The sequence below is a fragment of the Nematolebias whitei genome, chromosome 7 (genome assembly GCF_014905685.2).
Source record: "Nematolebias whitei isolate Nwh7 chromosome 7, NemWhi1, whole genome shotgun sequence".
NCBI classification, from domain to species: domain Eukaryota; kingdom Metazoa; phylum Chordata; class Actinopteri; order Cyprinodontiformes; family Rivulidae; genus Nematolebias; species Nematolebias whitei.
In genome coordinates, this window is record NC_056504.1 from 40,926,492 (window position 1) to 40,940,672 (window position 14,181).

At 39.1% G+C, this 14,181-nt stretch overlaps 2 protein-coding genes across 2 annotated transcripts in view; both read left to right on the top strand.

Annotated features, from left to right (window-relative positions):
* Positions 1 to 4,982, top strand: part of LOC119412835 (guanine nucleotide-binding protein G(i) subunit alpha-2-like) — a 66,109-nt gene extending 61,127 nt beyond the window's left edge. Inside the window, exons 7-8 of the mRNA XM_037679871.1 lie at positions 3,795 to 4,003; positions 4,080 to 4,982. Of these exons, the coding sequence (XP_037535799.1) occupies positions 3,795 to 3,985 (191 nt within the window). The 3' untranslated portion in view covers positions 3,986 to 4,003; positions 4,080 to 4,982. The remainder of the gene's footprint in view (positions 1 to 3,794; positions 4,004 to 4,079) is intronic.
* Positions 4,983 to 8,993: 4,011 nt separating this feature from the next.
* LOC119412531 (PAK4-inhibitor inka2) lies at positions 8,994 to 11,437 on the top strand. The gene is made up of 3 exons (XM_037679552.1): positions 8,994 to 9,108; positions 9,218 to 9,258; positions 10,404 to 11,437. Exons 2-3 carry the CDS (start codon positions 9,256 to 9,258, stop codon positions 11,397 to 11,399), a joined length of 999 nt encoding a protein of 332 aa, XP_037535480.1. The 5' UTR covers positions 8,994 to 9,108; positions 9,218 to 9,255; the 3' UTR covers positions 11,400 to 11,437.
* The last annotated feature ends 2,744 nt before the right edge of the window (positions 11,438 to 14,181 follow it).

Below are 14,181 nucleotides of genomic sequence, written 5' to 3' on the forward strand. Positions count from 1 at the left end.
ATATAAAGGCATTTTAAACCCTTCCCACACTCTTGCAATATTCTAAACAATGTTTCTAACATGTTTCTCATCTGTAGAACAGTAACATGAAATATGAAAAACTGAAAGCAAGGGTCACACTTTGCTTGTTACATGAACTTAATAGTTCATTAAATTGTCCTGGATATGTTTTTTATAAGCAGCTGTTAATTTTGTATCATTTCACGGTAAAACCTTTTCTATCTAGATTTTATGGATCTGGTTTGAATTTGATAGCGGTTTATCTATTGACAGAGGTGCAAACTGAGACGAGAGCAGAAAACCACACTCACACCCCAACTTCAGCTTTGAGGAACACCAAATAGCTTCTCACACTAGTTGTGTGAATTTTTATAAAGCATAAAGCGTTTTTCTTCCATCCATTTTTTTTTGCATCTTTCTCATTCCACAATTTTTGTGCAAATCATAAATCAAAATGTTCAGCTCATCCAGGAGAAGGGTGCTATCTACAAACCGGATTCCAAAAAAATTGGGACACTAAACAAATTGTGAATAAAAACTGAATGCAATGATGTGGAGATGGCAAATGTCAATATTTTATTTGTAATATAACCTAGATGACAGATCAAAAGTTTAATCTGAGTAAATGTAACATTTTAAAGGAAAAATATGTTGATTCAAAATTTCACAGTGTCAACAAATCCCAAAAAAGTTGGGACAAGTAGCAATAAGTGGCTGGAAAAAGGAAATTGAGCATATAATGAACAGCTGGAAGACCAATTAACACTAATTAGGTCAATTGACAACATGATTGGGTATAAAAAGAGCTTCTCAGAGTGTCAGTGTTTCTCAGAAGCCAAGAAGGTAAGAGGATCACCAATTCCACCATTGTTGTGCAGAAAGATAGTGCAGCAATACCAGAATGGTGTTACCCAGCGTAAAATAGCAAAGACTTTTAAGTTATCATCATCAATCGTGCATAACATCATCAAAAGATTCAGAGAATCTGGAACAATCGCTGTGCGTAAGGGTCAAGGCCGTAAAACTACTGGATGCTCGTGATCTCCGGGCCCTTAAACGTCACTGCACCTCAAACAGGAATGCCACTGTCAAGGAAATAACAGAATGGGCTCAGGAATACTTCCAGAAAACATTGTCGGTGAACACAATCCACCATGCCATCCGCCGTTGCCAGCTGAAACTCTACAGTGCAAAGAGAAAGCCATTTCTAAGCAAGCTCCACAAGCTCCGATGTTTGCACTGGGCCAGGGGTCATTTAAAATGGAGTGTGGCAAAATGGAAGACTGTTCTGTGGTCAGATGAGTCACGATTTGAAGTTCTTTATGGAACACTGGGACACCATGTCATCCGGACCAGAGAGGACAAGGATAGCCCAAGTTGTTATCAACGCTCCGTTCAGAAGCCTGCATCACTGATGGTATGGGGTTGCATGAGCGCTTGTGGCATGGGCAGCTTGCATGTCTGGAAAGGCACCATTAATGCAGAGAACTATGTTCAGGTTCTAGAACAACATATGCTCCCATCTAGACGTCATCTCTTTCAGGGAAGACTCTGCATTTTTCAACACGATAATGCCAGACCACATTCTGCAGAAATCACAACATCATGGCTACGTAGGAGAAGGATCCGGGTACTGAAATGGCCAGCCTGCAGTCCAGATCTTTCACCTATAGAGAACATTTGGCACATCATAAAGAGGAAGGTGCGACAAAGAAGGCCCAAGACGATTGAACAGTTAGAGGCCTGTATTAGACATGAATGGGAGAGCATTCCTATTTCTAAACTTGAGAAACTGGTCTCCTCTGTCCCCAGACGTCTGTTGAGTGTTGTAAGAAGAAGGGGGGATGCCACACAGTGGTAAAAATGGACTTGTCCCAACTTTTTTGGGATTTGTTGACGCCATGAAATTTGGAAACAACAGATTTTTCCCTTAAAATGATACATTCTCTGTTTAAACTATTGATCTGTGATTTGTGTTCTATTCTGAATAAAATATTATATGTTGGCACCTCCACATCATTGCATTCAGTTTTTATTCACAATTTGTTTAGTGTCCCAACTTTTTTGGAATCTGGTTTGTAAGACTTTTGGTATTGATGCAAGGATTCAAGGTTCTTTATTTGTCATGAAACTGTGTACACAGGGTCCCAGTTACATCCAACAAAAGTATAAAATGTAAATGAAGAACAGTAATAAGATCTAAGATATAAACTAAGAAAAACATTAACTAAAAATACACTAAGCACTAGTAGTACAAAAACAATACGCTGAACAGCAGCACGAACATGAGTCTGTGTGAGCAGATGAGCACGATTGAACACATCAACATGAAACAGATCAGCAGCAACATGATGTGAGTTTTCACAGTGATTATTCAGGTTAGAGATTCATGGGTCTAACAGCATCAGGGTAGAAGCTGTTCCTCAGTCTAGTGGTTCTGCACTTAATGTGCCTCAAACTCTTGCCTGAGGGGAGCGGGGCAAGTGTACCGCAACTTTTAGCTTTTTGAAATATTTAGCCTTTTCTGCCATTTTTTTTTCTCATAGAAAATGAATTTAGCTCATTTTACGTCCTTCAAAGCTTTAGATGCGTTTACAACCTTTTACTGTTCCTTTCATGTTTTGTTCTGGTTCAGCTTCTTTTAGAGTTCTTGTGCAAATTTAAACTTTTTTCAGCTACTTTCAGCTGTTTTCCCCTGTTTTGTGATCCTTTTAGATTCTTTCTGCTAACTACAACATTTTTGTGCTTCTTCTAATTTATTTCTGATAATTTCAGCTTGTTGTGCTCCTTTCTGCTTATTTATGCAAGTTTTGGCTTTTTCTGCCATTTCAGCTACTATTTAACAGTTTTATGCTAATTTAACTTTTTCAGCTAATTCCACATTTTTTGCACTTGTTTTAACTTTTCTCAGCCTAATTCAGCAAAAATGTGCTCTCTCCATTCTGGTAATTTAAGCTTCTTTCAGCATTTTTAAGCTACCATACCTTTCAGCAGTTTTATGCTAATTTAGCTAATTTCAGCTGGTTTCAAATAAATTCAAGTTTTTCATGGTAATTTCTGCTCCTTTCAGCCTAATTAACTTTTTTGTGCTAATTTCAGTTTGTTATGCTCCTTTCTGCTTAGTTATGCTAGTTTCACTTATTTCAACTACTTTTTAGCTGTTGTATGCTTATTTTAGCTTTTTCAGCTAATGTCACAGTTTTTGCACTTTTTCAGCCTAATTCAACAAAAATGTGCTCTCGCCACTTACTTCGGCAAATTTAAGCTTCTTTCTGCTATTTTAACTACTTTTCAGCATTTTTTTTTTTTGCTAAATTCAGCTTTTTTAAGATAATCTCTGCTTCTTTCAGCCTAACTGGGCATACTTGTGCTCTGTCCACTTCCTTCTGGTAATTTAAGCTTTTTTTTTTTTCCTACCTTTTCAGCTACTTTTCAGCTTATTTTTGTTGTTGTTTCTAATTTCAGCTTTTAGAGCAAATTTACTAAATTTTCTGCACATTTCTGCGTATTTAAACCAAATTCAGCAAATATGTGTTCTTTCTGCTTCTGCTAATTTAGGCCCAATTCAATTTCAGCTACAATTCAGCATGTTTTTAGCTAATTTCAGCAGTTTTTCTGCAACTTCTTAAACGATAAGCGTTCACACTGCATTTTCGCAGGAAATGCAATTTCTCTAGTCATTTCTGTATCTTATCGGATGAGAAGCAGCCGAGAATGTGCTCCTTTTCTCAGCAGGTTTTGTTCGCCTGAGGTAGCAGGGTGATCGAGCTTTCATGGAACTTTGTCTCTCTCAGGTCCCAACAAGTACGACGAGGCTGCCGCTTACATCCAGACCAAATTTGAGGACCTGAACAAGAAGAAGAAGACGAAGGAAATCTACACCCACTTCACCTGCGCCACTGACACCAAGAATGTCCAGTTCGTGTTCGACGCCGTCACCGACGTCATCATCAAGAACAACCTGAAGGACTGTGGTCTGGGCTAAAATCGTTTCAGAGTCATGGTGAGTCAAACACATTTACTGCACGCCATTCAGACCTTTGTTATACATGACTGATTTCTGTTTTTGCTTGTTTTAGAGTACTTGAACAGTTCTGGTGACCAGGATAGGGAGGAGACGACACATCATAAATGACTGCACTGTCCAACCACGACTTCTGCTTTGATCTGCTTTTTTAAAGACACCTAAGAGACTGAAAACCCAACAAGCCTTGCAGATTTTCAACCGTCGCCAACCCAGCTGCTTGTATTAACTCTTTAAGCTTCAACCACAAAAAATAAAAAAAAATAAAAAATCAGAAAAGGAAAAAAAATAAGTCTTATTCTGTTTTTTGTTTATTTTTGCTTCTTTATTTTCAATTACTAGAGGATGGACAGCATACTTTTTTATATAAATGCATAAATTTTACTTTTAGATTCTCATGTCCAAAATAATAAACTTTTAATCACGAGAAACTTATTTTTCTTTTTCTTTTCTTTGTTTTTCCCCTTTAATAAAGCACCAGCATGGACAAAACATAAGATCAGTAGAAGAAAAGTGCTTTTATTTTATTATTTTTTATAATGTTTACATGGGTTGATCATTCATAGCCAGACCGTGTATTGTTCTGCATGACTCCACGTGACCAATATTCGCTCTTTAATCTGCACAAAGTATCTAACATTTCTACAAAATGATTTAAAAAAAAAAGTTAAAAAGACAGAAAAAGTTTTTCACCTGAACGATAATGGGTGGGACAAAATTCTAACAAATATTTAAAGTATATGTGTTCCTAATGTTCTGTCACTTTTTTATAGTACCTTTCTGTGTCTTTTACAGTATGTGTGTACTTTTACTTTTGTTTACAGCCACTTCTTAGATGTGCTTTCATTACTGTTTGTCCTACTGTGCCATTTGAAATTTTCTTATTTTTTCACAGCCTAGAAGTTATGAATATATAGTGATTATTAACGAGACAACAATCTAATTCAGAAAAAAAGGTTAGTGTTTTTGGGTAATATAAAAAAAACTGCTTTAAAAGTTCTTTTAAGGTTTAATTTAAATAAAAGTAGAAATCACTCTTGCATATTGTTTTTCTGGCTCTTTGTTCCGCGTATGTTTTCCTGCAGCATTGTTCCTGTTCATCTGGTCCAGATGACACAATTTAACCTTTTTGTATTATCTACCTGGATGATTGAGCTTACAACATTTTTTTTGTACCATAACTTGTTTCAGTGGATTTTTTTTTAAATTACAAAGTGCTAAATTATTTGTTAATATTATTATAACATGACTTCATACACAAGTCAGAAAAGTTACAAATATGACTGTTCAGAATTAAGACTAGTCTATATTTAATTCTACATAACTTCAGCTTTTGACACAAAATAAATGCTGCAGAGATTCATGACCCTGACTACTGCTCGTTGATACACAAACATTGATCTTGAGCCATTCATCAACAATTCTATTTTAATCAATTTATGACAGATTTTTAAAAATCTCTTTGTAACCATTAGAGCTCAATATGCCCCTGCCTTATATTCAAAATAACTTTTGTAGATCTGTTCATGACTGGTTCTGATCCCAGCTTTGTAAGAAACTGCAATGAACAATCCGCTCATTTCAAGCTGTTTATATATTCCATACTTGGATTATTGTTCTCTAAAGCAGGCAGTGTGCACTTTCTGCAGACTTGTATCTCCCTCTGCTGGACACTGCTTCAGTGGGTGTTCCATGAAGATTGTCCCACATCTGCTGCACTTCTCTCCTTGGGCAGAGACAACAAACGGCCTCTGTCACAGTAACGGAGTGAGGATGCTGAGAACGTTGGATTTGCTCATTTAAATCGTCAGATCTGAGGTGGACACATGTTTCTGGTGTGTCTGGTGACATCACCTACAGTGGTGCTTGAATGTTTGTGGACTCTTAACCGATTCTCGCACAAGTCCTACAACTAGATAAAGAGAACCCAGTTAAACAAATGAGATAAAAAAATATTTTATTTGACCTTTTATTTATTGAGGAAAATGATAAAGTATGAACCTCTAGGATTAGCTGTTAATTTGAAGGTGAATTAAGAGTCAGGTGTTTTCAATCAATGTGATGATGATCAGGTGTGAGTGAGCACCCGTTTGATTTAAACAACAAGGATCTATCACAGTCTGCTCTTCACAACATGTTTGGGGAAGTGGATCATGGCTGGAACAAAGGAGATTTCTTGAGAACCTCAGAAAAGAGTTGTTGATGCTCATCAGGCTGGGAAAAGGTTACAAAACCATCTCTGAAGAGTTTGGTCTCCACCAATCCACAGTCAGACGGATTGTGTACAAATGGAGAAAATTCAAGACCCTCCCAGGTAACGATTCGTCTCATCAGGAGAACACTGAACAACATTAGTGTCATGGCAGGGCTGAAGGAGGAAACCACCATTCTCCAAAAGGAACATTGCTGCTCGTCTGCAGTTTACTAAAGATCATGTGGACAAGACTGTTGGAAGAATGTTTCGTGGATGGACGAGACCAAAATAGAACTTTTTTTTTTTTTTAAATGAAAAGTATTATATTTGGAGAAAGGAGATCACTGCATTCCTGCGTAAGAACCTTATCTAATATGTGGAACATGGTGGTGGTAGTTTCATGGTTTGAGCCTGTTGTGCTGCATCTGAGCCAGGACAACTTGATGGAGCAATGAATTCTGAATTGTATCAGATAATTCTAAAGGAAAATGTCAGGACATCTGTCCATGAACTGAATCGAGAGAAGGTGGGTCATGCAGCAAAACGATGACCCTCAGCACACAAGTCATTCTACTAAAGAATGGTTCAAGAAGAATAAAGTTCATGTTTTGGAATAGTCAAAGTCCTGACCTTAATCCAATCCAGATGTTGTGGATGGACCTGAAGCGAGTTAATGCGACGCTCTTTGATACGAGTGTTGATGCTGTTGTGGAGGAGCGTGCAGCTGCTCTCATTAGTTATTAATACCTGCAACTGTAATTCTTGATGGCTCATAAAAAATGCCAGAGAGTTTGAGCTTTTTACTCTGAGTGAGACGGAGCGTGAACGACAAGAAGCTCCTGAAATTCACTCCATGGACATTTTCTCATCTGGACCCATGTGAATAATGGAAGCTTTATTTGGACTTATTTTAAATACCAAACGCGTATTTTCACCGTAATAATAAATGAACGTTCATACTTGGCAGGGTGCAGGGTTGATTCCCAGCTGTTTAGTAAAGCTTCAGCTGCTCTTGATTTGGATGGAAGTTTCTCTAGAGGGTGCTGCAGCTCTTTGTCTGAACTTTATTGCAGCTCGGAGGATCAGAACCCAATAGTTCAGTCATTGTTTACCCAGCGTTAAAAAGGCTGTTGTCCTTGTAGGCTTTTAGAAAAATTCTCAAAGATGGGTTTTAATGTATGCTGAAATCAACCAGCCATCACTGATGCAAGGAGTTTTAAGCAATAAATTAAAAAAGCCACACATTTAAGACAATAAATAATCTTTCATCCAGTCCAGACATCCAGAGAAAGCCTGCCTTTGACCTTTAAGGATGTATTTAAAGGTGAAAGTCTGAAAGAACAGAAACGTGCTCGGTCAGGAACAAACACATGGTTAATTGGGTTTCTTTTGTTTTTGACTTGTTGCACCTGAGCACTCAACAAAACCCTGCACATTTGGGACATCCATGCCAACAGAAAACTGTCCTGCGCCAAATCATTAGAATATAATAAGATCTTCTTTGATGGGTGTGGATTTTGAATTAAATGGGCTTGTTCTTGTTATTTAGGACTTAAGGGACATCTTTGGCTACAGGTGATGGAGCCTTCAACGAAGCTTTGTGTGATTAAAACCATGCATGATGTGGTCTAATAAGTACTGCACTTATTAGAGAGAAATGACACATTTCATTGAATCAGTCTGTAAAGTTGCCTTTACATGATAATCTGCGTTCGTTGGTCACATTGCTTCAAGCAGACATGCCAGTAAATGCTGGACTGGGTGTGAGGACACATCTGCAACTCAGCAGCAGGTCATCAGACCTTACTGCCAAACAGTAAGGTGCATTCCTCTTTACTTCAATGGATTTGCATAAACATTCAATTTTGTGGCTCAGTGCTCCTTTATGGTCCAGATTATTCAATTTACATTGGTGGCACTTGGAGATGGTAATTTATAATAAACCTCCAGCTGGAATTAAAGGTTCAGTTGGTTACAAAACTTGATTGGTGTATGGGTTTGTGCCAAACAATGTTTTAATTAAAATAAAAGATTAACAAATGAAAACAAAATGTGATAAATGAGCTGAATTTTTAAGAAAGCTGTAACTTTACCAGACATCAGCGGTGATTCAACAGACTACTTGGGAGTTAAATATTTTCTGACCTAATAATAAATCATTTAAATAAACCAGAGGGACACATGACCAAAACTAATATAGAAATTTAAAATACTTATAAGAATGATAAGAAAAACTTGTTTTAGCAGTTTTTCTGTCCAAATAAATGATCTAGGTAAATAAAATGTTCATGACATAATGATGCTGATAAGACGAGGAGAAAATGTATTAGTTTGGAGAGTTAATTTGTTAACATGTTCCTTTCCTCTGAAATTCACTAAAACTAAATGTTTCACACATTTGGTTAAACTTACTGAAGGAAAGAAAATGCACATGTTAGCACACACACACCATGATTACTGCATTATGAATCATTAAAATAAAACTGTAAAAATGGACAAATCATTGAGAATTAAATGTTAAGGTTATGAAAAATACTTAAGGTAAAGTAAATCAAGGTCTCTTTATGCCACAAATAAACACTTGATAAACTGGCCAGTTTATTTTAATTTTTTTCCTCATATATTGAACAAACTGGAGTAAATAAACCAGAATGAGCCTGCTGTGCGCTGATTGGCTCATTCAGACTCCAGTCGCTGTTGATTGGCTGAGGTGTAAAAAAGGAGGCGGGGCTGAAAGCTTTACTCAGCCTCGCATCATTCATCCTCACTCTTCCAGCCTAAGGTCTGCTCTGCTGAAGGACTCAGTGACACTGCGACATCTCCTAACGAAACTTTTCATCTTTTTATGGAACTTTTATCTCGAGCTGAACCAAGGAAGTCACATTTTAGAGTAAGTATTCATGTTATTTGGTGTTAGCTTGGTTAAATATGCTGCTGTTTTCTTATTTTCCAGTACATTAAGTGTGTTTTTAAATGTGGACTTGCATTTGTTTTTGCAGAAAGTGACTACTACGACTAAGAAAAAGACACAAAAAGCATGGTGAGCTTACTTTATAGTTTATGTATTCCTTCTGGGTTGTGTTTGTATGAAAGTAAACAACAAACAGTTTAGTTTATCCTGGTCTGCACACAGTTACAGTCTTTGGGCCTGAGGAGGAAACATCTGCCAACACACAGCTCTGCAGGAGGCATGAGCACGATGCTCTGACTCTTGTAGTTTGTCCTTTAGGGTTTCTTGGCTTTTTACAAACTTCATTTAGCAGACGAGGAATTATGAATCAAACTGCAGCTTATTTGCATTTAATACATTTTGCATCACAGCTGTTTTATCAGCAACACTTGTACAAATACGGTGGCTTCGATTTAAAGGTTTGTTGCTGCTGCAGTCCTTTCTGTAGCAAGAAATGAGTGAAACGTATGGCTCTGCCGACTGATTTTACTTTTTATTATAGTGGGAGTGTTGGCTAAAGTTCTTGTGCACATTATAGACATGTTTTTCTCTCTGCATAGTTTCACACTGACAAAAAGTCTACTTTATTACAGAGAGTGGGGCCTCATTTTACTCGTATTCTTTACCTTTCATATGTTTATTGTCACATGATCCCTTCTGCCGTTTTGAGTTTGAGGGTATAAACCAGCCTCGCTCACTGGCTGCTCCTGACCAATGGGCTCTGTGAGTCTGAGAGGAAGCAGCTGTAACATATTCCTCCTGAGTGTCGCTGCTGAACCTCATAAGCAGGAATGCTGCTTCGTTGAAGCGACCAAACCCAGAAAGCTACTTTGGGATCCGCTTAGACGTTGCTTTATTATTGTCTCATTGTGATAGTAAATAGTAGATGAGGTTGAGCTCAACCTCTGTCTGTGCTCTCAGCTGATTCAAACTCGGATCAGTGAAATTAAGGCGTTGCTGGTGCGGTTGAGTAAATTAACGGACAGATAAACATGCCCTGTTATGAAATCTGCTGTTTTCTTTGAGCGGCAGGTCAGCCGGATTTAAGATGTCAATGGAAGAAAAGGTGGCATCGCTGATTTGAACTTGCTCCAAACGTGTCTGAGCCTGCCTAGAAAGCAGTCCTCCTTTTTATTCAAGCCTAACTGAAAGGTGTAGACATTTCCAGTAACCTTCCTCTGCAGGCTTTGTGTGAAGAGGTTCGTTGAATGACTCTTCCTCTCTTGTTTCCACAGCTTTGCCTCCGTGACCCAGGCGGCTGCTTACAGGAGCAGATGCAGTACATGATGAGGTCGCTTCAGGATCTGAAGCGACTGCGAAAAACCTGCCCTGAAGCCAGGCACCCCCTCGCCCCTCTGAACGCCCAGCTCCCGGCCTTAGTGCGTCACTCCGCCTTAGCGCGTGCTTGTCAGCAGCGAGCGCTGCAACGAGAGCAGCGTGCACGCCTGCGGATATCCAACGCCAGCACGGCCAGCACCTACGATTCTGCCTGCTGCCTGGCGAGCCCTCTGGAGGAAGAAGATGAGGAGGAGGAGGAGGATGCGAGCAGCCGGTTGAGCCTCAGACAGGATCTGCGCTCTCCCAGCAGTCAGAAGAGTTTAGAGTTCGATTCGGGCTACTCTGAAGCTTCCTGGAAGGACGATGGCGTTGTCCTCAGGAGGACGAGGAACGTGCGCGTCTCATCGTCTGCCTGCCTGAGGACGAACAGAGCTCAGAGCGGGCGGATTCGACCGAAATCCACCTCTGACGCCTGTCTCGAAACATGGACTTCATTTGAGGTCGGTGATCCAGAGGACTGGACAAACTCCTTGCTGACACGAGGACGCAACCGCCAGCCTTTGGTTCTAGGTGACAACAGCTTTGCAGACCTCATACAGAACTGGATGGACTTACCCGATTGTCCTGAAGCCGCAGAACTTCAACCAAATTCAAGACAAAAACTGGGAAGAGGCTTTTTTGGCAATATGCGAAGGAAACTCACTGGATTTTCAAAAAGTGTGGAGGACAGAGTGAGGATGAGGTCCACAGACTCCTCTTGTGTTGACCGAGCTGCCACTGCCTCCAAACGTCTGTCCTGTCCTGTTGTGGCGTCGCAGCCTAAAGTCCCTTTCTTCCATCAGTCCCATTCAGGCATTAATGAGATGGACACAGACTTCTACCACTTTGCAGCCATGATGAAGTCTGGCAGCCGACAACCAATCATATGCAAGGATATTATTGGCTACATCTGACGGAGCTTAATTTATAAAACGGACTTGAAAATCCTCAGTCACTTTACTTTTATGCTATTGTTTCTCACTTTTTATATGGAATTGTTAAGCTATTGAAAATAAAGACGTTCTCACAGTTTAAACCCACATATTTCTATTTATGTTATAAATATATTTTGCATGTGACACAAAAAGTATAGCCGATTTAATTTAGAATGCAGCATAGTGAGGCTGTGACTCGTTCAAAGAAGCTTTCGATGACTGAATGTGGATTCACCTCTTTTCTTTATATTTGCAACACACTGGCTTATGTCTGAGTTTGAGGCTTCCTGCTTCAGTGTAATTGTTTTATAAAAGAGATACATCCAAATAAAGATGATATCACACCTCTGCAGATTTTTTGACATTTTAATACTTTGTTTTCTGAGACATTCTACTGGATAACAGGGGGTTTAGTGTTTCCTGCATAAGTCTTGTTTGCACTCAAGTGAAACTCAGAGAACCTATAAATGGAGGCTTTTTGCAGGCCAGGACCAGAAGCTGTGTCAACACAAAGCACTGTGTCCGATGAAGTCATTCTCTTGTGTGCAGTTGTTGAAGGTGAAAGAGTCAAAACAGCTGGTAGCAGATGTAGAAGTTTGCTCTCCGGTTTGCTTTGTGAAGCAGAACGTCTTGCTAACAGCTCTGCCTCATTAAACCCGGTGTCTGCTCTTGTTGCAGAACCCGCTGAACCGCACACATCGGCTAATGGTTCAATTAAGTCTGGACACACAAGGAAAGAGGACACAGACAGAAAATGGGTTTAATGCATACACTGAGATAAGCTAATGATCACTTCACCTTTGCCTTTACAAATGATCTTTGTTCATTAATTTAAGGGAAAAACAGAACGAGACAGTACAAAGATAAAAACAGACATTTCCCATGCTCCCCTCTGCAGCAAGCCTCACCAATCATGTGTTCTCTTGAATATATGGGACATTAGAAAAAAAAGTAAATTTTTCACACCATTTGTCTAAACCTTGAATGTTTAGGTCATTTAGAGTGGTAACATATCATTGAGGTACTCAGAATAAACTCTTATCAAGAAAAATCCAGATTTACACAAAAGGATTTTGCCTGGTAACCCCCAGATAATCTTTACTGCAACATGCATACACTTTATATACATCTTAATTTATATGAGTACAGTTATCCTAACATGTAAAAAAAACCTCACTGAAATGTCTAGGAGGGATGGCAGTGAGGTTTTTGACTCAAATATTCAATGGCATATTTAAGGGTGAGAAAACGTCTGAGGAATGGAGAAGATGTGTACTGGTGCCCAGTTTTAAGGACAAGGCTGATGCACAGAGTTGTAGTAGGGGAATTTGATTGAGTCACAATAGTTGTGGAAGCAAGACTTACATGAGAGGTGACTATTTGTGAGCAGCAGTATGGATTCATGCTGAGAAAGAGCACCACAGAACACCATCTTTGCTTTGAGGATGCTGATGGAGAAGTACAGAGAAGGTCAGAAAGAACTCCATTGTGTCTTTGTAGATTTAAAAAAAAGCATATGACAGGGTGCCGAGGGAGGAGGTGTGGTATTGCATGAGGAAATCTGAAGTGGCAGAGAAGTATGTTAAATGTACAAGACACGTATGACAGCAGGACAGTGGTGAGATGTTCTGTCGGAGTGACAGACAGCTTCAAGGTGGAGGTGGGAGTGCATCAAGGATCCACTCTGAGCCCCTTCTTGTTTGCTCTGGTGATGGACCGACTAACAGATGAGGTCAGGCAGGAATCCTCATGGACTGTAATGTTTGCGGATTACACTGTGATCTGTGGTGAGAACAAGGAAGAGGTGGAAGAGAACTTGGAGAGGTGCAGGTATGCACTTGAAAGAAGAGGAATAAACGTCAGCTATAGTAAGAAGAAGAAGACATCCTAACATGTCAAACCACATTCACAGACATAAACATGCTTTTATGGGATAAATTGATTAAATTACCAGACATATCTTCGAGTTCACCAAGCCGACTTGTGTTTTTGGTTTATTTATTTTTTTAATGCAGAAGGACTCACACAAACGCATTAGCTGGAATTAATCACGAGCCCTCAGAGGGAAACCCCCCAGCAAGTTGGATTATCACTGACGTTCAAGTGAAACTGATGTGAGACAACCGCAGAACGTCAGGTTTAAATCTTTGTGTAGCAATATTTGTTAGATTACTTGTTTTCCTAATACAAGTTAAAATCCAAATCACATTAGCTCCTAAATGAAACTTATGTTTTATCTAATCGTCTTGGCTCCTGACCACTGCAAACATACTCTATATAAGTGCTGTAGTCATGTCCACCGAATTCCTTTAACTCTAGATGCTACATTTTATTCATTTTATAAACGCATGGCATTCTTTTCTATGTGTCTTAATCTTCAATGCTGTTTGAAATTATTAAAGACACATAGAAAAAGAATGCCATGCGTTTGCTGAAGCTGTAAATTCTTTAGGTAGATTTTGTATATATGCAAAGTCTCTTTTCTTATCTTTATGAGCAGCATTTCATTCTCTTTTTGACAAAAATATCGCCATCGTTCATTAGGTCGTCAGTGAACAAGAGTGTCTTATGACTTATATTGAATATGCAAACATGTCTAGTAAAAGAGCTCTATCACGATTGGAAGCTTTCACTGCCGCCTTCTCGGGGCCTGTCAGCAGTCAGATGTAAATAAACATTTTCTTTAGAAGCCCAACAAGTCCAGTTTGTTCACCAGTAAGGAGTAGCTTAAAAAGACCTCCATGGATAAGACTTATGCTGG